Here is a 27,479-nt window from a genome sequence, read left to right as displayed (position 1 = left end):
TTTGGCAAAGGAAAGCCCTAATACAGGACAGTGGCTGATGTTACTAACTACTAATTAGAACTTGGCTTTGCATCCTGAATGCACATCCTTCATCAGGTGCCACACCACCTACAGGCGTGGCTTCGATGAAGATCTCATGGGACGTATGCACTGGGCTTATCACAAACAAGTCCCTTGTCACTTGCTATAATTTCATGGCAAGCTTGCTATACAAATACTGTGTTATCAGAATCCCCCATCCACATCAATATGAATCCTTCCCTAGGAGAGCATACATGATGTTAGTCAAAACACAAAGGGTTACTTACTTCCTAGTTGATTAAAAGGCAAGGACTTTAAAAATGCTACTTCTTTCTGTCTTATACTATATAATTAACAAAAGATGAAAACGATTTTTTCTTTTTGTTTTTGCAGGGAATGCTATTTGGCAACATCAGACTTGTCAATGAGAGAGAAAATAACTGCAAACATAGTTCACTACTGAGTAAGTGGGGAGTCCTTCTAAATGAAAAAAAAAATATTATCATGTACTCTCTGGGAAGTATCTGGTATTTCTTCAGTATAAGATAAGAATTATAATCCATCCAAACACTTCATTGTGCTCCTACCTCAGAAATAAATGGAAATAATGCACAAGGTACCAGGGAAGCCACTGTTTGAGTGGCACTTATGAATAAGACTCTAACTATTTTATCTTGTAAGATTATCTGATATGAAGCTGGTGTGAAGCAAGTTCAAACTGTGTTTTAAATGAAAGGAATAGAAAAGTAAGGAAGGTGTGGGTGGGCAGAAGGAGAAGGTAGGGGATCCTACTTAAATGAAAACAGCTAGGAATTTGTTCAAACATATGTGTGAGACCATGTAAGATGGGTTTTTCTAAAAGCATTGTATGTTAGGGTGAATAAGGACATGCTCCTAATGTGGTGCTCTTCCATGTGACTTTACAGATGTTTCTAGAAACATGTGATGCATTAAGAGGGAAGAACTACATTGTTTCTATCATTTTGTTTTGTTTGTAAAGTTCTCCTATATCTGTTTCATGGCTCATCAATGACTAATTCAGCTTTAGTCTCCCGAACAAAAAACAGACAGAGTTCTGGGTCTGCTCAGTAAACATCAGTAAAAGGAGGGAGGGAGGGAGGGAGGGAGGGAGGGAGAGAGAGAGAGAGAGAGAGAGAGAGGTAAAGAGAGGGATAGAGGGAGGAAAAGAGATAAAGATAAGTATAAAGGAACAGCAATCAACACTCTCTTATCTAAGGTTACAATAAATGAGAAGCAGTCAATACTGGGAATAAAGGACCTGGAAATGGCCTTGGACTGTGAGCTGCAGTACTTCCAGGTCAGACAGCAGGTCTGGGGAGGGAACTGTGGAGTTGTGGTAGGGAGGAAGCTTACTCTCTTACCCAGGGCTGATAAATAAGGTGACTGGGCCAAGAAAATTTTGGGTTATAAATAGGATTATTAGGGCTGGGTCTGGTGGCACATGCCTGTAATCCCACCACTTGTCAAGTGGAAGCCGGAAGGTCAGGAGTTCAAGGGAAGCCTATGTAGCAAGTTTGAGGCCAGCTTGACTCACATACAATATTGTCTCAAAAAATAAAATCAGGCTCCTGAAAGGCTGACCTCCCTGTAATGAGAATAAGAAAACCTGTTCCTTAGCATAAGGATAAAAACAGGAATTATCTTCTCTGTCAAGTGCTGAAGTTTCAAACATTGGCTTGTTTGCCATGTCAAAACTACCCACATCCACAATGACCCTAAGCCTAAGGATCTTGCCAGGTGAAGCTGCCCCCCGCCCCAATGTCAAGCCTTCCTCTGGCATGTAGGGCTGGAGTCAAAGCTCCACCAAGTTATCCCACTCTTGTGTTTAGGGCTGTGATCATGCCAAGTAGTAAGAAGGACTTCCTCAATCATGAAGCTCAAAGGCACCATAGCCCTTATCTTGAGGCCCCCTTTCCCAAAGTCTGTCACCAAATCCTGAAAGAAGGGATGGAAATATGGCCCTGTAGTTAAGAGCCCATGATCTACAATCATGATGACTGGAGTTCAGATACTATCACACATATAACAACCACCATCCCCCACAACCACTTGCAACCCTAGCTCAAGGGGTAGTAACAGGGCAAGCACTGAGGCTCGCTGGATTCCAAGTCATGAATCCCATGTTCAATAAGAGATGCTGCCTTAGAGAAGCAGGTAGAGGAGAGAGAGAAGAGACTGGCTTTTTATCTGTACCTGTGTATCATGGAAAATGAGATTCAGAAAGGGCAGAAGGGGAGGAGAGAGAGGAAGGGAGGGAATGATGATGAGCAACAGAGTGTGCTTCTGGTCTACCACATGCATATAAAACATCTGTAATGTTCACACTTTTCAGGGTGTTTCATAAAATCTAGCCTGCAAAAAATGGTCTAGAGTAATCCTACCTTCACAGGAACAATTAAAATGGTGTCTAAATAAATAGAAAGCCCTAGAAATATACAGAATTATCACAACTGCATAGTATTAGTTTGAGGTTTGGGTAAGAATCTTCTTGTGAGGCAGAAGTTAGCTCTCTATGGGAGTTTGTGTGTGGGGTTTGTGAGGGGCTCTTGATAAAACCACAAGCTAGTAATCACCAAATGTCAAACAAGGAGAGTATAGTTTAACAGCCGTCAAGATACCTGCCAAGGTCAGAGCCATCGACACCTGCAAGGTAGGTGACCAACAATGCCAGCCAGGGTGGGTGAGTGGCAAACACACAAACCAAGCTCAGCAGCTAATAGAAGTTAGAGATAGACAAAGGAAACCTCAGTACATGACCCTCCATTGGATGAGAAACATATGAGGAGCATGTCACCACCTCTTCAGGTGAAAGGCAGAGTATGACCAGAGAACTAGCCAATCTCAGAAACCAACTCAGTTTTTGTCTGGCTTCAGTCATAAATTCTATAAGAAGCCTATAGATAATCAGTTTCAAGGTTTTCCCCTCTGTTGGGAGAATTTGGTGAAACCTTCCCCTGAGGTGAGACTCAGAGAGATGATAACACTTAGAGTCTCAGTGTGAATGCTAACAGTGCACACATGTACAAGTGTTTACGGATGATTAAACAGCATGTGCAAAAACCAGCAACTGCAGCTTCCTCTTCCCAGATGTCACAGTCCAAGACTGCTCAAATAGAAACCCCCTAGAGAGACTACCTAAGCCCTCCTGCTGTGCTGTACAAAACAAAATTGCTGAAGTCCCCAGTTATGTAGTGGTTGGTGTCACTCTATCAGAGTATGCATGGCCCAACAGACCTCAGCTTTTCTAATCATGTGTCCGTGTGTTTGTCCTCATAATTCATTCACAGCCCCAGTCACTTCAAGTCCCAGCTCACTGGGTTCAGCAATGGTCTTCACAAATCTCCTAATGTATTAACTATTACTGACCAACTTTTAAACTTTCCTGGGATCTAAGTAGCTGCTGTTATTTAAAATGTAAAATGGTAAGTACATGTATTAGTGCTGATGGTATTAGTAATGTAAATGTTATTCTAAGTACTTCATCTCAGTTAATTCTAAGACCCCAGTGAGAAAGAGTGTTGTTGTTCTCTGAATTTGGAGGGCCAAGGGTGTTTTTCAGTGGTACAGGGTCTTGTGTAACACCTGTGAGCCCTGGGGTTCACTTTTAGGAGAAAGGAAAAGAAGGGGGGGGGGAGAAAAATGGATGGAAATGGAAGCAAAGAAAATTTATATAAACTGACTCAGGTAGAATACAAACTCACTCAGGCAAACTATATTCAAACTTTGCATTTTGAACTTATTTTGCATACTTTATGTCCTTTTAGTTCATAGTTCATGAGAATGTAACATTACCTAAAAATCATATTTCCAATATGTTGTCAAAGCGGTGCTATTGCATAGGGCAAGGGGAATGCTTCTGTTCTGGATGGAGAGCAGGCTTCAAGAGAGCTTCTCCTACACCAGCTGCCCAACCCGTCTCTAAAATGCCTACCTGGAAGAAACCTGCAATCTATTAAAGTGGTTGGGTTTTTAAATCTTCTTAAACTTGCCACAGCCTCCTTAATTTCACAATAATGACCCCCCTTTCCTCAGTCATTAGACAAAATAGAGCCTGAGACATGGCTTAATGGGTAATGACAATGTAAAAACATCAACAAAACAAAACAAAACAAAAAAGCATAGCAACCCACATCAAAGTGAGAATAGATTGCTCATGAGGGAGCCAAATATGAGTGTTCATGGCTTAGGGACACAGATCTGGGTTACTCTAAGTTCTATGTTCCAATATTATTGCATTTTCCGTATATATGTGTATATTATATAAATGAGTTTGTTGATTTGTTTATTTATTTTGGCATTATGGTATGGTATTTGGTATTATGTGCACATAAGCTCCCTCTTGTGTCTGCAGGTGCACACATGCCATGTCTGTGAAGATCAAAGGGCATCTCTTGGCTACTGGTTCTTTTCTGTCACCTTCTGGGATCTGGGGACTGAACTCAGGTTGTCAGGCCTGTGCATAGCACCTCATCCCACTGAAAAGAAAGTCATAAGTCAACATACTTTCCAAATGCATTGCTGTAAGCATCACAAGTATGGAAATCCCTGCTACAGACTCAGATGCCATCCAACAACATTCTTACTTCTCTGATGGTGGAAGGTAGGGGTCTGCTCATCATTGCAAAAAGACTTCCCCAGTAGCCACAAAGCAGTTAGGTCAGGGGGAAATGGGGGAAGTTAGGCCAAGACAGCTTATAATTAGGCTTTGAACTTGCAACGTTTCAACCTTTCCACAATCACTGAAATTATAATTGGCAGTCAACTTTTACAGAAAGTTCAATACACCATATGGCTTCTTTTCCAGAACTTTAGTTCATAATAATAATAACAACAACAACAATAATAAATCTCAGTGTATGTGTGAAGATCTCAATTCAAATCCTGTGATGTGTAAAGATCAGTACTGTAGTGCACATCTGTCATCCTATCCATGGTGAGATGATAGAATTCCCTAACACTAACTGGCCAGCTAGCCTTGCATAGGAGCAAGAGACCCTATCTCCAACAAGATGGAGCGTAAGGACCAATATCCAAAAGTTGACCTCTGACTTTCACACACAGGCTATGGCACATGTGCTCATACAACAGGCACACATATTAGCATAGCATGATCACAGTCATGGGTCATAGTCAGTCTCTCTCTCTCCCTCTCTCTCATACACACACATACACACACACAGAGGAAGGGGTGTTGATTAAAACATCCTGGCTAAATGTTTAAAGTTCCTTTTGTGTCCTGGACAACAGAAAGTAACTATGAGCTCCCCAGTAGCCTTCTGACTTAGAAAAAATTGTTCTACCAGATGCTACAGTCCAAGCCAGGGGACTCTTCCCATGGTGGCCTCTGTTCATCAGACATCTAGGGTACTGTATTCAGTCATGGCACCATCACTGCATGAAAATCTTCCCTTTGACATGGTTCCCTTCTAAGATGTCAAGAGGCTTATGTTCAGGTGTTTGCATTGTCTCTTCCACTGCACAATGGGCAGAGTGAATTCCTGCCTTGGGGGTGGGAAGGCAGAAAGGAGGAAAAAGCACTTCATTCCACAAAGCATGCACCAAAAGGAAAGCTTAACTCCCAGAGAATGAAAAGTCAGTGTAGACAGCGAAAGGGACAGAAGATTGACAGACGGGAGGGCTCCAGACCACACCAAGAACCAGGACAAGAAGAGGCTGGCCAGGGAGGCCAGAGGGTAACGGATGCTTGAAGCAGAGACCAGCAGACTGAGGATGCAGTTTAGATGGGGAACTTATGCTACACCATTGGCAATACTGTTGGGACCTACAAAGCGGACCAGCAAAGCAACAAGCTATGTGCACAGCTGGAGGGAAAAGTGAAGCTGAGAAAGCCTTTACTAAAGCTGAGAAAGTGAGTAGCAATTTAAGATAATGTACTCATGCAGAAAAAAAACAAAAAACAAGATGATTTCAAGTTTTCATAACTAAAAGGGACCTTTTAAAAACATAACAGCCAACTCTGGTTATCCTTCACATATTTTTTACACACACACACACACACTCACACACACACACCCCTTCATGCTTCCACTTTGGAAGGACACTATCTAGAATATTATGAGTATAAAGAAGCTTCAGAAAGTTCAGAAAGCTGAGCAGGGGTTTTAGCTCAGCTGGTAGAGCGCATGAAGCCCTGGGGTAGCTTCCCAGTGTAGCATTATCTAGCTGTGCTAGTCTGTACCTGACATTCCAGAACTTTGCACCTAGAATCCGGAATATCGGAGCTTCAAGTTCATCCTCAGCTACACAGGAAGGCTGAGAGCAGCCTAGGTTACATGAGACTGCATCTCTAACAGAAAATAAAAAACTGCAGACCTAACATATGCATCTGTATAGTGGTTACAATCATTAAAAGGAAGTGTGCCCTGGGTTCTCATAGCTATTGTCTGCGTGCAAAATGAACCTAAACTTTTATTCCCTAAGTTATTCCCTAAGCTCTAGAGACCAGCACCAGGTCCTTCATACTTCTAGGCTCAGACAGGAAGCTTCAGCAGAGTCTCCAGGCTTCAACATCCCATGCTCCATTTCATAGCACATGGATCAATGACAGACAGCAAGAATTCGTATACCTCTCTCTCTCTCTTTCTCATTTGTTTTTTGAGACAGGGTTTCTCTGTATTGTTTTGGAGCCTGTCTTAGAACTAGCTCTGTAGACCAGGCCGGCCTCGGACTCACAGAGATTTGCCTGTCTCAGCCTCCCAAGTACTGGGATTAAAGGCATGTGCCACCAATGCCCAGTCCCTTACACCTTTCTCACTGGGATAGCCCAGCTGATCCATATAAGGATACTCATGGTCTACTTCTATTTTCCTCAAGTAGGGCCTCATCTACTACTACTCTGGTATACCACAGACTGCTCCTTATGCTTTAAATGTTAAAAGAAAAAGATAGGTCTTTAAAGTAGAGGAGAATGCATTGTATTGTGTGTAGCATTATTTTGTCTAAAAATTCAACAGCTCCTCAGTAGGTTGATAGTTTTCCTTGTCCACCTGCCCCTCAGTCAGGTTCTGTGGTAAGGTTTGGGAAAGGTTGCAAACATGCTACTTATCTTCTTGTTTAGGTCTAAATGGGAAAAGAACAGAAAAGAGGTCACAGCGATAAGGAGATCTGATTCTCCCATTGGCCTCTTTCCCTCAGACCACCCTCTCTCTCTCTCTCTCTCTCTCTCTCTCTCTCTCTCTCTCTCTCTCTCTCTATCTATCTATCTATCTTATACCTTATACTGTTTCAAAGACAACCAGAGGCACCTATCAATTCTAATAACCAGGAGCTAGCTATAATGGAATTTACACACTATAGCTTCAGAAAATTGTGTGTAAAATATACCTTTCTATCATTCATGTATTTCCAGTAATGTACGTAATGTATTATTTGCTATTTCCTCCCATTTCCCCTTTGTTGTGAACCCAAGGGTTTGTCTTTTTGTTTTGTTTTGTTTTTGTTTGTTTGTTTGTTTTTTCCTTTTCTCAAGACAGTTTCTCAGTGTAACATGGCTATGCTGGAACTTGCTTTGTAGACCAGGCTGGCCTCAGAGATCTACCTGTCCCTGCCTCCTGAGTACCAGGATTAAATGTGTGCAAGTTTTTAAACTACAACTGGAACCTGCTATGAGAGGGTATCTTCACAGACGCCAGTCCAAAACTGACAACATATAACAAAGAACCTGAACTGAAATGTACACTACTTTTCTTAGACCAATATATTTTTTAAGACTTACTAAATAAATGTGACACACAAATGCAACTGTGGCTTCTGAAAATCATACCAAAAAATCATATCAACAAGTCTTCTCCTGGCAGGTGTAGCAGTGCACATCTATAAGGTAGCACTCAGGAAGCAGAGGCAAGAGGATGCAAGGGTTCAAGACCAGCCTTAGCTGCAATGGGAGATTGTATTTCAAAAATAATAAGTAAACAAACAGATAAACTTTCCCTCACCATCTCATCTCCCAGGTACTAGAGCAACCCCAAAGCAAGCTGCCATTTGTCATCTCAGTATTGGTTTTTGTCATTAAGTAAAACTTGTTGCCCTCCAATATAGTGTCTTAATCTATATGTGAAAAACATAAGCATTATGCATACAGAATATCTAAATAAAGTCAGAATGGTGTAGGAGATACCTCCCTGCAATAATAAGCTGGCATGTGCCATTTTCTTTGATATGTAACATCTGCTAGATTATTGAAATGCTAGTCCAGGGGGCAGAAAAGTCTCCTAAAACTAGACAAAAGTACCAGCACAAAATTTTAAGCTCTTAAGAGTTTCTTCTTTATTAAGAAACCAAATTTGAAAGTACACCATAATCATGCAGAGAATGGCAAAAAATGGAAAATAAATGGTCAAACAGACTGGGTGTAAATATGAGCTCACCCCCCCCCCCTTTTTTTTTTTTAATCTGTGCTGATTTTCCCACAGGAAGGAAGAGATTAAAGGATGGATTACTTCACGCACTATAAAGGTCTCGAGGCTGACCCCACTCTTAGAGGGGACTCTTTCAGAGGAATAATGCTATAAAGAACAGTGAAAACCCACAACCGAGCCCTTCAGAGGGTTCTCATTCACAGCTCCCATTGACTGCCATGGCCTCTCTTAGGGAATTCAAAATAATTCACTGCCCACCAGAATACTGAGTTCACAGAGAGGAAGAAAGTGGCAGAGCTGCTTTGCATCTATTTAATGTTTTTGCAGAAATGTGAAGGGGGTTAATCTTCTACAAGTCCAGTCATGTGCTTTCACAAAAGACCAAGAAGGAGTCGGGAAGCCTCCCCCGACACTGCGGGAGGCTAGTTCTTTGTGCCTTCTTTTCTACACACTTCTGACAAAGACGCTAAGTGTCTCCTGCCTGGATTCTGAGGGGAGAGAAGCCACAATGATGTCATCGCTACTGAAGAGCTCTGTGAGCTGAGATAATGAAGACCTCTCCACCCAAGGCATTACCATTGCTTCAGTGCAAACTTCCTAAACTTTCAAACACCTCAAGCTCCAATTCATTGCAAGGGGCAGTGTGCTTTATCTTCTGAACTATTAAAAAGAAATCCTCACAGAACATGTTTCACTTTCACTAAAACTTAGCCTCTACGTTTAGTGAGTCAGTAACACAGTGCCAGAATGGAATGATTTCTTCATAAACTTAAGGTGGGAACAAAAGATCATACATTTTTTTCATTAGGAACAGGCACACTATTCAAATTATTTAAATTCCAAGAATTTGGTAGAAAATATGCTGTTATATGAACAGTAACAACTTCCCACCCCATAATCCTGAATATATGTATAAATATGGCTTTGAGAAGCAAATTGAAAGAGCAATAATTTGAGGACAGTTAGCCTCCAATGGTTTTTATATATTGACTATTCTAAAAATATTTTAGAAGCTATGAAAATTATCTAAGGGTGGGAAAAAGGGTTGATGAACACAATTAACCACATATTAGGAAACTACACACACATGACAGAGGCCTTATGACACTGGGAAAACTGGCCTCATAGAACAGAACTCAGTACAAAAGCAAACTTCTGTCCAAGCCCTGTTGGAGAATGTCAATGCAGAGCAATGACTTTTAGACATCAGACTCTCACAGAAAACTACAATTTTCTCTTACCACCTGATTTATAGTACATTCTTCTTCAATTATAGACAATGTTGCATATGAAAAAGTGACCTCCTTTAATATAGTCTACGTAAGCAGCTTGAGAGAAAATATTATTTAAAAGAATATTATACAGTTAGGTAAAGTAAAGGTGAGGGCCAGAAGAGATAGCTCAGCATTTAAGGACATTTGTTGTTCTTGAAGAGGACCCAGGTTCCATTCCCAACACCCAAAGAACATCTATAAATGATCTCTAATCCTAGTTCCAGAATATCTGAGAGCCTTTCCAGCCCTCCTCACCACACACACACACACACACACACACACACACACACACACACACACACACACACACACACGTAGGCAGTAATACCCATTCACATAAAATAAAAATAAGTCAATCTTAAAAGAAAAAGAAAAGGTAACCACAAATTAAAATAGACAAATGGTATCATAACCAGGGATTCAGGTACATTTTCTCTGTGTTTACAGCTGTGATACCCTGTCTTCCTACAAAAATCTAAGGCAGATATTTGCTCTTTTTTCCCCATGGAGAATATATGGTGAAAGAAAGAGTCAAGGATACATTCTATTCTGAATAGAACAGATATTCAGTCTAATGGACACAATGAGAAAACATGAGTCTGGGTAAACAGAATGTTTAGAACAGTTTAGCAGACCTCCCACCCCCAAATCAAGTAAGAAATGAGAGTTGCTAAAGAATACTAAGGTAGGAAACATTCGGAGGGTTGGGACATGAATTAAAACAAGACCCTCATATTTTATTCAAAAGGGAATTTTAGTCTAGATGATGGCCTACAGGATTATATTTCAGAAGGATCACTACAGAGCACTCTCCACAGCAGACTCCTTACACTACAAGCATGCACAAAAACATTCACCAGAATACAAACAAATTACATAACTTTATATACCTCTCTTTATTGTATACTTTCACATTCCTATAGTGGGGTAGGATCTGTAATGTGTAATATGCATTTTGTACAATTTAGAAATGATAGCAATCCATTAGTGTGTATGAACACACACATCTGTAGAACCCTTGGGAAATAGCACTTGCCTGGAGAAGGTGACTGTTTGGGGGACTGGCTCTGAGGGCTACATAGCCCAATCCCCTTTCTTATCTTGTGTCTGCTTCCATGTTTGTTGAGACAAGAGAATGCAGTTGTGACAGGATCCTTCTGCCATAGTTCCCTGTGCTGTGGAGTCAGCTGCCTGCCATGATAGACAGCATCCTCTTATACTATGAGCCAAAATAAACTGTTCCTCCTTTAAGTGGCTTCTTGATCATAGCAATGATAAAAGTGACTGATACAGATGGTTGGCAACTCTTTACAAGAGTGCTGGACCACCATAAAGGGAAGATATAGTCATACTAAAAATCAAAGAGTTAACTTATGATTGAGCACTTAGCAAATACAAGGAACTTAAATGAGGTTCTTTATTTCAGTTTTTTTCTTTAAGGCTTTGAAATATGTACTATTTTTTTTTCTTGACTTACAAATGAGGAAATGGACTTTGACAGATTAAGTAACTTTACCAAAGTCATGAGGCTATTCAGTGCACATCCTTTTGATAAAACACACTACAGCCAAAACATATTTACCCATCATTTACAGGTTAGACTCATATCTATGTAACTGAATTGAGTCATGAGTATCTCTGGGTACTTTTTAACTTTATGTTAAAAATAGTTAAGAGCAATACTTTTATAAACCATGTTTCACCATTGTTACCCACACTCCAGTCTTCTTGTCCTCAGAAACAAGCTCTTTTATTATCTACCCAACCTTACATCTTAATTCAAACTCTGACATCCTTTCAACATTCAGGTCTAGTCCCTCAAACACTGTGGGTTGTATCTTGATCAAAATACGCTATCTTTAAAGTTGCACAAAGTCTATTTTCTAGATGGCTCACTGAAGTATTAATTTCACAATGACTTAGTTTTAATTGGTTATGTTTTTATTGCAGTATACTGAACAGCAGACAATCAGAGTAAATCCCTATGAAAGTTGAAGATGTTGTATACTGTTAATATTCACATCTGAGCAGGTAAATATTTAAAATCAATTATTATCATTCGTGTTTTACATGTTAAAATCCCTTTCCTATTGATTTGCTTTCTGATTGCTTCATGGAATAAGATAATCTCCATACTGCATTCATTTTCTCTATAATAATTTAAAATATACTAAAGAAATCCCACATATATAATTAGTATTTCCATATGAGTTTAATAGAAGTATCTCAACAAATGATTTCAGATTATTTAACAGTGGAAAATTTTAATCTAACAATACTTAAAGGAATGTTTGCTCAATGGCATATCTTCATAATATAACAATATCTTCCATGTATTGCTACTGATAAAATTACCTGCTAAAATTAATTTCTATCATTTCATGTTTTCCTTTTACAAAGCTCATGAAGGATTCTCTTTGATTCATGCACAGGTCATGAGAATCTCCCAAAGCAAAGGGTTAGGGCACCTATTCACATGTCTAAATTCAAAGAAGACTAGGCATCTACCCAACCCCTAGCATTACCAAGGCTAAGTCTTCCCATTACTCCTGCTTGTTCTGTAGTTTCACTCCCCAGTAACCAGGAGCAACTCCTAAACCATTTCTGACTACTTCACGTTTCCCACCTGCGACAAAGACACTCCTTCAGGGCACCATGACAACCACACCAGCACCACAAGCACTTGGGTTCTTGTAGAAAAATGAAAAACTCTGAAAGGAAGCTAGGAGATAAAGGCTTACAAGTCCTCGCTTCCCACTGGTAGGAAGTAATTACAAAAATTACTTTAACACAGAGCTACTGGTGAATGAATAGCTTGTAATGTGAGGAGAGAAGCCTAAGGGCCTATAGACTCAACACAAAATATGAAAAGCTGAATGATGTCATGTACTCAACCCCCCATCCCTAGACTGCCTGGAACAAATCTCTGATGATGACAGTGTGAGCAGTCTTTGGGACTGGTCAGGGTGTGTGTGTGTGTGTGTGTGTGTGTGTGTGTGTGTGTGTATTTTAAATCTGAGTTTAGACAAAGGACTGAATAGTGAAGGATAATTTTGAATGCACATCTTTATTATCAATTTCAATCTCATAAGCAGAGTCAGATAGAAAATCATTTTGTACAGACTATAGATGTCAAAGTAAAGGATGATTCTCGATTTCTGTAGCAATGTTCAGAGAGAAGCAAATCAAACTCTCCCATTGTAATGACTTAGAGGTCGTGATGACACAGAGAAGCATCTCTATCACAAGCATGCCCAGCTTTTGTTCGTTGCTGACTAGAAGGATGGCACACCTCATGACAGGGACAGCAAAAGCAGTACTTTACCCAGGCCACCAACTCTGCACTGACCACAAATCACAGGGACATTGCTAAAGTCCTGGAGGTCTCAAACTGTGTTTGTGCTGGGGGGGAAGGAAGGGGATGTTTGTCTATGCATGTGGTGCCAGAGCTCAGCTTTGGGTATCTTCCTCTATTACTTTCCACATTGGTTTTTGACATGACCTCGAGATTCAGCTTGGAAGGAAGTGATGGGGTTCAGCTTGGAAGGGAGTGATCAATGATCAGGTTCAACTTGTAAGAGAGTGATGAGGTCAAGTTTGGAGGGTCTGATCTTGTTTGAAGATGAGAGCAAAGTCTTCTGTTGATATCACTATGTTCAGGTTTCATTACACCAACAAAACCAGAAAAACTTCAAGTGCAAGCCATAAGGTTTACATTTCCAACCTACCTAAAAATAAAATTCTACAGAAGAATTTCACTTATTTCTTTACCAAAAAAGAAAGATTATTTCTTTGTTTATGGTGTGTGCAATAAACTTCAAAGTCAAGCAGCTATCAGTTTGGTCTTAAAACTTAACCTCACTGTATTAATAGATCTCACTTACCAACTTTTACAGTGACACAAATAGGGCATAATTTAAATATTTCTTAACAAAAAAAATAATTGCACATTTAAGACAGGCTAACCAAGACCATAGTTTTAATGGACAACTTTTAAAATAAATCATGAAAAGTGAACTGATTGTCACAACTCACCGGTATAGAATACCTGCAACATGTACAAAAGCTAAACTTGGATGATTATTATGGAAATTTCTATTCAGCTTCCACATTTCCCAAAAGCACATGCCAATCAAGCTCTCTTGACTGATGGAAGGGTTGTTTTCCTCATCCCTCAAATCTGTATTTAATTATTAAGCCTGTTGAGATGCCTACCCCTGTTGTAGACGTCTTCTGACACACCTCTGGGGGCCTGGTCCACAGTTGCCCTCTTGTAGACAACGTGAATTCTTCCCTTTTCTTCCTCCATTTGCTTCCCTCTCTCCAAGGGTTCAATGAAATATTCTTCAGTGTCACTTCTTATCATTCCGGCCTGAAGAAAGCACAAAATGTGTCCATTTTAAAAATAAATACCATGTTCAACTAACAAATACATCCTTTTAAACAGCAAGGACATAAATCATGAAAATATTTTTTCTTTCTTCATTTTATTATAAATTCAAAGCAGTGAAGTCATACTAGTCATTCTTGTGTATCACTAATCCACATTTAACAAAAGAGATACATGTGAGTGTTCGGGAGATGGCTCAGCCACTAAGAATATTAACTGATCCTCTGCAGAGTACCCAGCTTTGGTCTCAGCCCATACATGGTGATTCACAACCCCTTGCAATTCCAATTCCAGGGGATCAGAAGCATTTTTCTCATCTTCAGGAGTCTGTGCAAGCAATCTCTCTCTCTCTCTCTCTCTCTCTCTCTCTCTCTCTCTCTCTCTCTCTCTCTCTCTCTCTCCTAAACCATTTAAAAAATCATATTGCAGGAATGAAAAATCTATATAAAGAGAAAATAACAAGCTGATGCAACATAAAAATTAAATTAAATGACATGCCATTTCATCTGAGTACATAAAGAGTGGATTCTACATGGTGTCTGCTCAGCAAAAGAATCTTATGGAACACAGAAACTCAAAAAAAAAAAAAAATCCCTGCCTTCCAATAACAACTATTATGGATCTGTTATGGATTACACTCTACTACTTGAGCAACTCATTTCCATCTCCCACCTGGACATCACAGTATGAGAGATGTGGGTTCCATAACACAGTCTTTGGTGGAAATCCCATACTCCTAATACTCATTAATCTGTAGAACAAACACACATCCATGACTAAAATGTCCCATTTTGTCATCAACACCATCTACAGTGAGCAGAAAACATTGTTAACTGACTTAACCTAACACATTTTATACTGTATTGTATATTGTACTGTGCTCTATATATACACATACATTGATACACATAAAACCTGTTAAATTTTATGATTTGAAATTCCATTGTTCATCTTTTTCTTAGTCTCTGATTTGCTTCCAATCCATTTAGTCAGCACATTTTGTAGTATATTTATAACTTTAATTTGCATTTTAAACAATTTTAGACATGCACAAAGTACATTATGATTACAAAACTGCTCTCCTAGCTAGCTAGGCGTGGTGGTACATGCCTTTAATTCCAGCTCTGGGGAGGCAGAGACAGATGGATTTCTGTGAGTATGGGGGCAGTCTTGTCTGCATAGAGTTCTGGGACAGTAAAAGCTACATAGAGAGACTGTCTCAAAACAACAACAAAATATCACCTCTAGTCTCCTTCCTATCTGTATTGCACCTCAGTAAGTCCCACATTCTTGTGTCTACTCTTTTTCTTGTCTTTCTTTTGAGGCCCAGTGAGTTTAACCAGGATCATACATGTATCCATTGAAGACTGGTGGGATCCTTAGTAAGCACACAACTGAGAATAATGACCATACTTCCTCCAGAACCCATCAGTAACCAATAATTTAAGAAGGGAAAAGTAGGGATGAGGAACCGCTCCCAGCTGATGACTGAAAGTCAGCAGGCTGTTTTATGTAGGCCCACTGCAAGTAGCCATATAGCTAATAAGAGGTCAAGACAGCCTTGGCAGTACATGCCTTGAAGACAACATTTTACAACCCATTTCCTGTTGTGGAATATTAAGTTTATGCTGTGGAATATTTGTTTAATGATGCAAAGATGTGTTGCATTCTTTTATGCTGCATTTGTTTAACTCTGTAAAGCTATGTTACTTTGCCTGTCTAAAACACCTGATTGGTCTACTAAAGAGCTGAATGGTCAATAGTGAGGCAACAGAGGGAAATGCAGTGTTGTCAGGCAGAGAGAATAAATAGGAGGAGAAAGTTCAGTTCAAGAGAAGAAGGGGAATAAGAAAAGGAGGAGAGTAGGTTGCCAGGGGCAGACACAGAGTAAGTAAGAAAGAAAGGAATATAGAATAGAGAAAGGGAAGAGCCCAGAGGCAAAAGGTAGGCAGGATAATTTAAGAAAAGCTGGCTAGAAACAAGTCAAGCTAAGGCCAGGCATTTATAAGTAAGAATACATCTCCATGTATTTATATGGGAGCTGGGTGGTAGGACCCCAAAGAGGAAAAAACAAAAATTAAAACCAAATACAATATACAATCTCCCTGTTTTCTAGCTCATATATTTTATTTTTCTGGTGCCTTCTCCCATAATGATCCCTGAGCCTGAGAATGAGTACTGCAAATGTCCTGTTTAGTACTGAGCACTCAAATATCATTTACTCTCAGCACCTTCAAGAGTCAAGTATCTCTCACTCCAGTTCACTGCGGGGGTGGGGGGGGACACTCTACCTTCACTGCCACTTCTGTAGCTCGTTTAAATTATAGATTACTTCCCTTAAGACTTCACAGATCCTAGTGATTCTCCCAGATGAGTCTGTGACTGAAGCAGATAAGGGCTCTGAGCACTGCCACTGACTCATACACCACTTGAAAGTAAGAAGGAAGGCAATGATGAAAAATCAGCTCACGTGATTTTTGAAAAAATTTCTCTACATATTGTAGGCAAACATTCAAATACCAGGTGCCATGATAACTACTTTACCCCAGTAGAGTGCAGGTAAAACCAACTTCAAACTGAACATCTCCCTAAGAAAGTAAAGTGCATTGAAGTGAGATTGGGACAGTATCAGTAGCAAGGTAAGAGGCCAGGATTTGAGGTTTAGGTATGGTCTGAATGTGTTTTCCATGAACCCTTGTGCCAGAAGTTTGATTATAGGCAACCGTATTGACAGGTAGTGAGATGTAAGAGGCAAAGTCTATCAGAAGCAACTGGGTTGACTATACCACCTTCAGAAGAGAGCAATGCAGTCCTTGAAGAATCAAGTTAGTTCTGAAGAAAGCAGTATGACACCATGTGCTTGATGCTTTCTGCACTCAACTATTTCCCCTTCTGCTTCCATTAAGGTGGGGCACTTAGAGGACCTTGCTAAGCACTAGGATCCTGTTATTTAGACTACATTCTAGCCACCAGAATCACGATCTAAGTAAAGCCCTTGCCTTTACAAAGGCTGAAGCTTTAGGGATTGGCTTATAGCAGCACAATAGTGAACAAATACTAGCACACAGGACCTCTAATATTGATGGGCAAGAAATGTGAGTCTTATCTTTCATGAATTTAAATATCTTTAAAAAATTAAAGAACTGTAAAAAAAAAAGACACAGAAAATAAAATCGTTGAAGACATGACTGATCTACCCTCTGATTCAGTCTAGCAAAACAGAGTACACAGGCCTATAGGGATTCACTGAGGGTTGTTACAGAAAATTCAGAGACATGGTTGATAAGTGTGAAATCAAATTTGCATACTACCCCTTTCATAATCTCACTGTACTTGGCAAAATAACTTTGAGGGCTAACATTTTATTTAGTTTCTTTTATTTTCAAGATCACAATATAATTACATCATTTTCCCCTTCCCTTTCTTCCCTACAAACCCATATTCCCCTCCTTGCTTGCTTTCAGATACATGGCCTTTTTTCATTACTTGTTACAGAAACACACACACATACACACAACTCCTCATTCCTCACCAAGGGAATTTCTCTTTGCCACTGACTGAAACAGTTACACAGAGCCACATCCAACCAAATTGCAGAGTTGTGGAGCCCGATCCCAATGTATACATCCACAAAACACTCCTGCACCTAAGGTTCAACTGAAGAAGGGGGGCAGAAAGATTCTAAGAGTTGGAAGATCAGGGTATTTGCTGCGGGAATGTTTCTCCAGGTCATATTAGAGACTAATGACCTTCTAATCCAAATTATCCCATATTCATTTCTATGGAAATCACCCTGGCGCACCTCACAATAAACCTGCAACTTGGTCACTGCTGTTACTTACAGCATCTCACTCTCACATAACACAGCAGGCAAAACTTCCCTCTAAAATAATCATGTTCATTTGGACAAAGGAGGAATGGCCCGATCATAGAGAGGCTTCCTTATGGTGGTTCATGCCTTGTTGAAGGAGTGTGGGCACTACAGAGCCACACTAGGGTCTAGATTGATGGTGGCTCTAACACTTGGTAAGTCTGCCCAGTCAGCAATGGAAAACTCCAAGGAAGCCTACAGGAGAGTCCATGAGGAGCCTGTCCTAGTCACATTGTTCACCATTTCTCTACATCCACAGTCAGGATTGAATTACAGGGATCACAGCCAACTTTAAAGAGGGCCAGAAACATACCCTGGCTGTATGCCCAGAGCAGAGACAGATTTTGATGAGCAGATGGAAGTGGCAACCTTAAATGAACTAATGTCACTCCTCCACTTACATTTATTTCCATTGCTTCCCCTTCCACTTAAAATGACACTTGCTGCCACAGCCACTGGGTCCTGTTTCACATGGCTCTACATGCTTCCCTCAAGGAACCATTGTCACCATACTCCTCAGGCCCCAGTCACGGGGGGAATGCTTAGAAAGCCCACTCTATACATGCACATTGCCAGTTTATATTCTCTGTCTCATCAAATAAAAAAAAATGCTACCTTCTTAAAAGTGGTTTTCTCATACCTTTATCTCATAGAAATTTGGTGCTCTCCTTGAGTCAAACATTCAGACTTACAGCAATATGTTGCTTCTGCCATTCTTTGTCTCTTATAGCTCTTATTACAAATTACCAGGGTTGAGCTTACCCACATGTATTTGTTATTCTTTGTCCTCTGCAAGCTTGTCAGCTCTCAGGATAGACATGTCTATCTTAATTATCTGGTTTTTTGATTGAGGTTGGCTTTCTTTTTAATTAATTTTACATGCCGACCAGTTTCTCACACTTCCTTTCCTCCTGTTCTTCCTCTCCTACTCCAATATAGAATGGCACATAAAGTTGAGGCAAGACCAAGCTCCTCCCCCTGCATCAAGACTGGACAAGGCAACCCAACATGGGAAATGGGTTCCTAAAAGCCAGCTCAATTTCCAGGGTCAGGTCCTGATCCCACTGCTAGGAACCTCACAAACAACTACTCAACTGTCACACACATACAGAGGGATCAGGTCAGCCCCATGCAGGCTCCCTAGGTGTTCATCCAGAGTCCATGAGCTCCCATGAACTCTCGTCAGCTGTCTCGGTGGGTTCTCCCACCATGACCTTGACCAGCCCCCTCTCCCTCCACTGGGCTCTTACAATCCCTCCTCCTTCTCTTCAACAGGATTCCCAGAGGTCATGGCTGTGGATCTCTGCATCTGCTTCTATTGGTTACTGGATGAAGGCTCTCTGATGACAGTTAGGGTAGTCACCAATCTGATTACAGTAGATGGCCAATTGAGTCACCCTCTTCACTATTGCTAGAAGTCTGAGTTGGGGTCATCCTTGTCTTAACTGGGGTCTCAGAGTTAGGTTTCTCCCTAACCTTGAAATCCCCCTTCCTATCAAGATATCTCTTTTATTACTCTCTCCCTTTCTTTTTCAACCTTTGTATCTTCAGCACAGGGATGGTGAAGGCAGGAGAATTTTGTAGGGCTAACTGAAAGGTAGGGAAAGTTGTTTTAACTATGTTCCCCTGAGGCACTGGTGGTGCTTACTAACAGTTAGTGGAGGAATTCATGCCTGTTTTGCAGAAACATAACCATAACCACAGATATACTGGATTTCAGGTATATGTTTTCACACACAGTAATTAAATCTGATGAAAATAATGAACAAGGAAACTTTGCAAATGTATTAAAAAAACAAAAAAGAAAGGAGTAAAGAAAAAGGTTAGGGAATTCCCATATAACCTTAAATTGGCATGGAGAAAAATCCCTAAAGCCTAAACTCTGGAAATGGGCCATGGGCCCTGCATGTACCGGCTTTCTATATTTCTCTCTCTCCCCTGCTGTCCTGTCTGGTTCAGCTTAAAGGGCTCTGGACACACTGGCAGTACCCCGCAGACCTAAATTATCCTCCACTGGCTCTCCATTCCTTTCCCACCACATGTGTTCTAGATGACTGTCAAACTTTGGGCCACCAAGTTCCAAGTAGACAGTGACTTTGCCACATTTACTGTTTATCACCTCCCAGGGTACAGAACAAAACCTGGCTTAAAGAAGGTGCCTAGTATTTGGGGATGGAGAGAGAAAACATTAACACAAATAGAGCCAAACATCTTGCAAGAAAGGTAAAAAGGATTAGCAAGAGAGAGGACAAGGAGGAAAAAGTGAAAATAGGGTTCTGGCCTCTAAAAAAAGGAGGCTGTAGTGTGCAAAGAATGAACCCTGTGAGAACCAAACTGGACAAACTGTACTGTTTAACTAGAGTGGTGGGAGCCAGAAGACATTACAAAGAGCTACAGAGACAGGGGGTCATAAAACTGCATGTATTTTAAGGTCTAGAATATTCTTAGCTATTGTAGGTGGGTTCTGATGCACACATCTTCCCACCACACCATATTGATCTTTCTCCTTCAGTGGTGACCCAAACTTGAGGGTCTATTTTTAAAATGCCTGTATTTTCAGAAGAAGAAACACTCACATACTTAACAGTGGAAAAATCATCAGTGCTGATAATTAGGCACTGAAGCCCTTTTTATGCACTAACGTATTTATTTACATAGTTCTGCACTCAAAAACATTTTTGGAAACGCAAAGGCTGTGTGTTGTCAAACCTTAACATTAATTAACTCACACTCTTGTCCTCAACTCTCTGGTTTCATTTGCATAGGATATACTTAAGACATCCAAGACTAAAAACCCAATTTGTCTAACCCTTTGAAGGTCATGGATGACATTCTAATTACTAATAATACTCAGATCCTGACAGAGACTTGCAAATTATAACCTAGATGTTTTTGAGATGCCACACATGAGGTTATATACACTCCTGAGGGATACTACTTAAACAATCTTTTTGATTCACCATTTAGGCTACTTATATAATAAAATATTTAAGAAATTGCTCTTCTTTTCCAAAGTTCATATTTGCCATCTCAGCCCCATGCAACAAAACAGAAAATATCTGCCATGTTTCTCAAGCTAGTTTTCAAAATTATAAGGTTTTTAAAGCCAATAGTGTTAAACTTAATCTAGTATTAAACATTGAAAGATTTCATTTTGTTTTCGTTTACATGTGGGTACTTTAACAGCACTCCAGAGGGAATATTTGTAACATTATTCATTGATGTTAAAAGGCTGTTATCCCTTCACATCTGGCTAACTCCTCAGGTGCAGCACTCACTTCACATGCTGTGAAAAATACAGAACTGAGTCAGAGGGCCCCCAAGATAGAGACAGCCATCACCAGGGCCACATGGCTTCCTCAGAGCCACACCAGACACCCAGCTCTAATATACTAGATTAGATCATTTCCTCATCCCATTGTAATATGAATGGAGTACAGGGACAATGTCTATGAATGCATTTTATAAACTATAAAGTTACAAAAGAAATGTAAGACACTATTCTTCATAGGTCATGATAATAAAAACCAGTCATCGAACGAATACTAATTTATACTTAGTTTGATTTATGATGAAAATCAGTCTAAAAGACAGTGTTTAAAGTTCTATCAAAAGTTACCAATCTCTCCTCGGAAATTCTGTGCCAGATGTTCTAAAGGCCTCTTGTGGGAAAATTCCTGTTTTAATTGTGGCATATGAATGACATCCTTTTGTTCTATTAAAGCAGGAGAGTGGAGCCATGGAAGTTATCCAGGCATTACATGAAGTATGTTCCAAATACAATATGGATGCAGTTGACAATAAATACCATTTATGCCAAACTGCATACAGGAGTAAACTACTAGGGTACAGGAACACAAAGCAGGGATAGGATCTGAATGGCTAGAATAGATCATAGAAAGGTATGCCAGTAATGCATACAGGGAGTGGCAAGGCAAATACAATGTTCTTTCAAGGCTGACATTGGAACTAGGGTACAACAACAACATTTCAGCTCACTAAGGCTACATGAAGATACAGCATGAGATAAACTATTTCTCTGAGTTCCTTCTTCAGTCATTGCATGTATAAGTAAACACCTTATCTGGTTCCCATTTTATCAGCACAATGGACAGAAATTATTTTATGAAGATAACTTCTAAAGGCCTCCTGAATTTCAGGAGATATTTCAATGGCATTCCCCAATCCACACAGAAGACATGATGTAGACATCAGTGTGGCTGGATAGAAAGGACAGAGTAGTATTGCTTAGAAGGCTGTAAACCCAAAGCAGATCCCCACTTAAAGAGGTGTGTCTTTGTGGACACTCTCAGATTGGTTAGAAGATACTAGAGGAGTTGACATATGCCCTAGGTCATACATAGCACTGAAAAATCTTCCTTCATGCCAGAGATAGGGGTATTTAGGACTCATTTTGATCTCTCAGTCTTTTCTTGTATTTTTCCATGGAATTCATCATTACCTTGTATTGTGGTTACTAGTGCCTAAACATTAATAAATAGGGGGAAATATAAATCTGATGCAGTTTGTACCTGGATTCCTTTGGTGCTTGATCCAAAATTTGATGGTTCTAGATGCTATCCTTGGGCTTGGAGAGACTGAAGAGATGGCTCCATAGTTACTAGGTTTTGCTGTTCTTGTAGAGGACAAAATTCACATCCCAACAGCCATGTTGTGCAGCTCTTAATACCTGTAACTCTAGCTTCAAGGGACCTGACATTTCTCCTGGGCTCTTGTGGCACACATGTGTGCACTGACACCATCTACCCACCCTAAACTTGCGCGCACACACACACACACGTAAATCTTAGGATGCTGCCTTTATTTAAGTAGCATCTAAAAATCTTGAAAGTTCCTTTCAAATATACAAGATTTAAAATATATTTGCAATATCCCTTCTACAAAGGAATGAACAAGACTTAAAAAAATAAAAAAGATAACATCTCAACCCACTATGCAATTAATTGCTAAAATGATGGAGTCTAATGATCAGTGACACGAGAGATCACCATTTTAGTTTCTTAATTAGAGAGCACAACCTCCAACTGATTCTCATCAAAATATATGCCATTGGAAATGAAAATCCATGGAGAGTTCTCAAAAGTTGAAGGGCTTTCTGAACAGCCAATTTAACTGCTCAGTGTCTCTCATCTCCTCTGCCAGCCCTTGCCCACCACGGTTACATTGAATCCAGCTTGGCCTCTTCCTTCTTCCCTCATTGTAAAGCATCCAATCAGTAGTCCACTCTACCTCCATCCCATGTGATTCTTCCTAACCATTAATTCTGGCAGCTGAGAACAGACTGCTGCTGCAACAAATTGCCACAAATGCACAGGCTGAAAACAGTACCACTGTGTTCCATGTGAGATCTATGGGTCACTGACTGGGGGTGAGGTGTTAGCAGAGGCAACTCCAAGAGCACTAGATAGAGTGGTTGTATTTTCCCACTCTACTCTCACCTGCCCGCCACTCCCTATTTGTTATCACTACTTTCCATTCTAATAGAACTGAAAATAGACAGAGAACTTACTCAGTGGGAGAAAAGAGTAAGAAATAGTGCTGTAGTCCCGCTTTCTTTGTCAGATGCTCTTGCCAAGCCTCTGCTGCTGGCAAACACAGACAGCTTCTGGCTACAGCAGGAGTTAAGAAACTCCTCTCCATCCTGTCCCCAATGAGATCCTAAGGATACTAACCAGGACTCTACCACAGCATCTTAAACACAGTGGGATGTGTCAAGAGAACCAACCTGCAGCTTATAGCTATAAAAGAGTAAGATAGGAAAAGAGAGGAGGAGGAAGAGGAGAAGGAGGTGATGGGGCGCAGGATGCAGAAAGGGTGGTGGTATTGGTAGCTATAGGGGTGGTGACCAACCAAACTCTCTATTCAGAATTCAAGTCAGCACAGGAGGAAGAGAGATGACCTACTAAAGAGAGCTTCATGCTTCTGTTGCACAGAAAACTCCACATCTGCCCTCGTCTAAGATTATATAAGAAATAAACATACAAAGAAAAGTGAAACCTCATCATGTTAAAGCACAGAAAACAGCTTTTTATTTTGGTGGAAGGGAACAAAGTTAAAATGGAAGTCATGCAGTATCTTTTAGGATATTTTGACCTTTAAAAGTCAGTCTTGTAACCAAATGTTCAAATGAATTACACTCAGTGGGCTGCCAAGACTGCACAGTTCCAAAGGGACATGAAAGCAAGGGCATGGAAGAAGGGTGTGAAGGGAAATGAATTAGGAGAGGGCTGTAGCAGCTCTGCTTATATTTGTTTCAGAAAATTTTACTAAAAATTTTTAGTAAAATGGCTTTTTATAAGTATTTAACACTTAGAAAATTTAAGATATAAGATACTCAAAAAATTATGACCCTTTCACATGGTAAATTGATGAGGGTTGTCCTTCTGTATATATGTTTCTCTATTAGTTGATGAATAAAACACTGTGTAGCCAATAGTGAGGCAGGAAGCAGAGGCGGGGTTACTAGAGGCGGGGTTACTAGGCAGGGAGAGACTGAAAAGAGATGCCATGTAGAGACCAGAAAGATAGGCATTCTCTAGTAAGGCCATATAGAAATATATAGATTAATTGTTATGGGTTGATGATTAAGACAGAACTAGTCAATAAGAAGCCCTAGCCATTGGCCAATAGACTTAAAATTAATATGTCTCTGTGTGTTTACTTCAGACTAATCGGCTGCGGTACCAGATGGAACAGAAACCATCTTCAGAAAACATATGTCTTTTTTTTTTTTTTTTTTTTTTTTACAAAAAGTTAGTTTCTGGAACTCTGTTTTTAAGAACGTTAAAAACAAAGCAGATTCCAAAATAGACCTTAATTTAGATTATTAAAGACTAACATATTAGTTTTATTAATATGGCCAATTCAACAAATCATCAAGGCCCATTGTGATTAAATGATCAACATTTCCTAGTGTCTTGCAATAAGTATATCTCATTGTCAGGATTTAGAGGCAAGATGTGGTGGCACATAAATTAATTCTAGCACTTAGGAGGCAGAGGCAGGTGGATTTCTGTGAGTTTGAGGTCATCCTGCTCTACATAGTAGATTCCAGACATGCCAGGGCTACACAGTGAGGTTGTTTCAATGTGTGTATTGAAGGGGTGCAGCAGCCGTAGCTTCGTTGACCAAGAAATTGCATTATAGACACAGTTTTTCTACAAAATATGACTTCCAAAGTCATTTAAACCCCTTTTGGCTGTTTCATAATCTGAAAAAAATCATGAGGATTTGACTAGGTAATCGCAAAAATAGCTTCCAATTCAATTACTCTGCTATTTAAATTATATTCCACTATTAAAGATCCTAGGAAAGACATGCGTTTGAAAAACTGCCCCCTGCCAATATCCCAAGATCCACTTATTCCCATAATAAATAACTGAAATATGACTATAAGACTAATATAATTAACTCCTAAAGTAGGTCACAAATGTTAGCATGCCAAGGAATTTAGGTTCCAACCTCAGAGACATTTCCATGTTCCAAACTCCAGAGTCTGATTCAGAAGGGCTGGGCTGGGCTGGGCATCAGACATCTGCAATTTTAACCAGCACTTCAAATGCTGCAAACAGTAGTGGTCTGAAAATTACAGCTTGAGAAAAACTGCTTAAAAATCATATGCCAATCAAAATGAATTTTAGATGTATATGCTCCTAAATTTGGGGCCAGGCTACAGCTCAGTGGTAGAGTGACTGTCTCGTGTGTGCCTCTTTTGCCACCCCAAAAAAATATAAAAACAAATTTGAAGGTGACAACTTAAAGATAATGTAAATAAGTAGAATCTATGAATTAAAGTCAGGGTAGCATTTAAATATTAATAGCTATCTGCTAAATACATAATATTTCATGTGTTTCTGAGAGATTTAAGTTTATAGAATGACTCAAGATGTCTTAAATTAAGTTTCAAAAAAATTAATAATTGTGTTTTTTTTTTTTTCAAGACAAGGTTTCTCTGTGTTTTTGTGGCTGTCCTAGAAATCACTCTGTAGACCAGACCAGACTAGCCTCTAAATCACAGAGATCCGCCTGCCTCTGCCTCTGGAGTGCTGGGATTAAAAGCATGCACCATTACTGCTGGAATAATTATCCTACTTTTAAGTAGTGGGAAAATGTCTTTCAGCAACTGTCATAGGAAACACAAAGCTTTACACATTCTAACTCTTCAAATAACAAAGAGAGATTAAAATACAAAATAACCGAGAATTTTACTTCAAAAACTATTTGATATATGATATATACACATATCAAAGCATATGGCCACTGTAAAACTTTACTAACATATTAAATATATCAAATGAGCGTCCTTATGACATTTTCATACATGTCATACTGTACTATATCCACTCTTATTACCCATGCCAAGCCTTCATAAATCATAGATATTCATGATGAAAGACTATTAAGCCTAGGGATGAACTCTTTAGTTCTTGTGGAAACACATCAGGGCCATAGTCACTGCTCCTTGAAAAACAGCTAGGTGACAGTCAACATTAAAACAGTAGTAGGAGTCATATCTGACGGTATAGAAGTTCCATTTGTGAACAAGAAGTCATTCTAGATCAGATGAACTTCTCATCCAGCTTGCTATTTTCCTTTTGCTATTGCACAGATCAGGGAAATCCCACATCATGGGATCAATGTAGTTGCAGTGAGAATTCTTCAAATGACTTCAAAAGTATATTCACTCTGAACTCTCGTCTGGGTACAGATTCATGACCTAAATTTCCATATTTATTCTTAAGAAATTGGACCCAAGGCGCTGGTGGCACCCAACTTTAATCCCAGCACGTTGGAGGCAGATGCAGGCAGATCTCTGTGAGTTTGAGACCAGCGTGGTCTACAAGAGTGAGTGCCAGGACAGACTCCACTCGGAGAAACCCTGTCTTGAACCACCCCTACACACACACACACACACACATACACTCATGCAACTGAAAAAATAAAAAAAGTTAACTGATTTTAAAAACTTAAGCAATGATAATACTTAATTGCTGAAAGCAACTAATAAAGATGACAGAACTTCAGGACTAGCAGTGATCTTGGACATCTTGTTAGCCCTTTCTCGCTTGCTATTAGTGGTGCCAGGAATCAATAATGGGATGGTCGAGACTTTTTCCTTTTTATATTTTATCCATAGCCAGGGTAGAGAGTTCATACTGAAAGAAAGTGGTGCACTGCATGCAGTGCTCCCCATAGACTTCAGAAAATCATTTTGTAATAATTACTATCTTTTAGAAAAACTAATTCATGAAGTTAGCGCTCAGACACCAGTAATTCTACTCTGGATGAGCATGCTCCTAAGTTGGAAGGCTCTCAGTTCTTGTTCCTTCAATGAAACCCATATCTGCTTACAAGACTGCAAATGGCTATTCCAGGCCCAGTATACAGTGCTCAAACATGCTACCTCATATTCTCAAGATCTTCTTCTGAAAGAAACAGTCAAGCTTTAACCAACGCCAACCCTGATCATTACTGACAACCCTGATCAAGAGCCATGCCCTGCA

General features: G+C 39.8%; 1 protein-coding gene across 1 annotated transcript in view; it reads right to left on the bottom strand.

Moving 5' to 3' along the window:
* The window catches only part of Adamts3 (ADAM metallopeptidase with thrombospondin type 1 motif 3), a 185,483-nt gene that overhangs the window by 78,775 nt on the left and 79,229 nt on the right, over positions 1-27,479 (bottom strand). The window contains exon 4 of the mRNA XM_051198590.1: positions 13,910-14,066. Within this exon, the coding sequence (XP_051054547.1) occupies positions 13,910-14,066 (157 nt within the window). The remainder of the gene's footprint in view (positions 1-13,909; positions 14,067-27,479) is intronic.

Source organism: Phodopus roborovskii, unplaced genomic scaffold (genome assembly GCF_943737965.1).
Source record: "Phodopus roborovskii unplaced genomic scaffold, PHOROB, whole genome shotgun sequence".
NCBI classification, from domain to species: Eukaryota; Metazoa; Chordata; class Mammalia; order Rodentia; family Cricetidae; genus Phodopus; species Phodopus roborovskii.
Note: the sequence above shows the minus strand (reverse complement) of the source record. Positions and strands in the feature narration are given on the sequence as shown.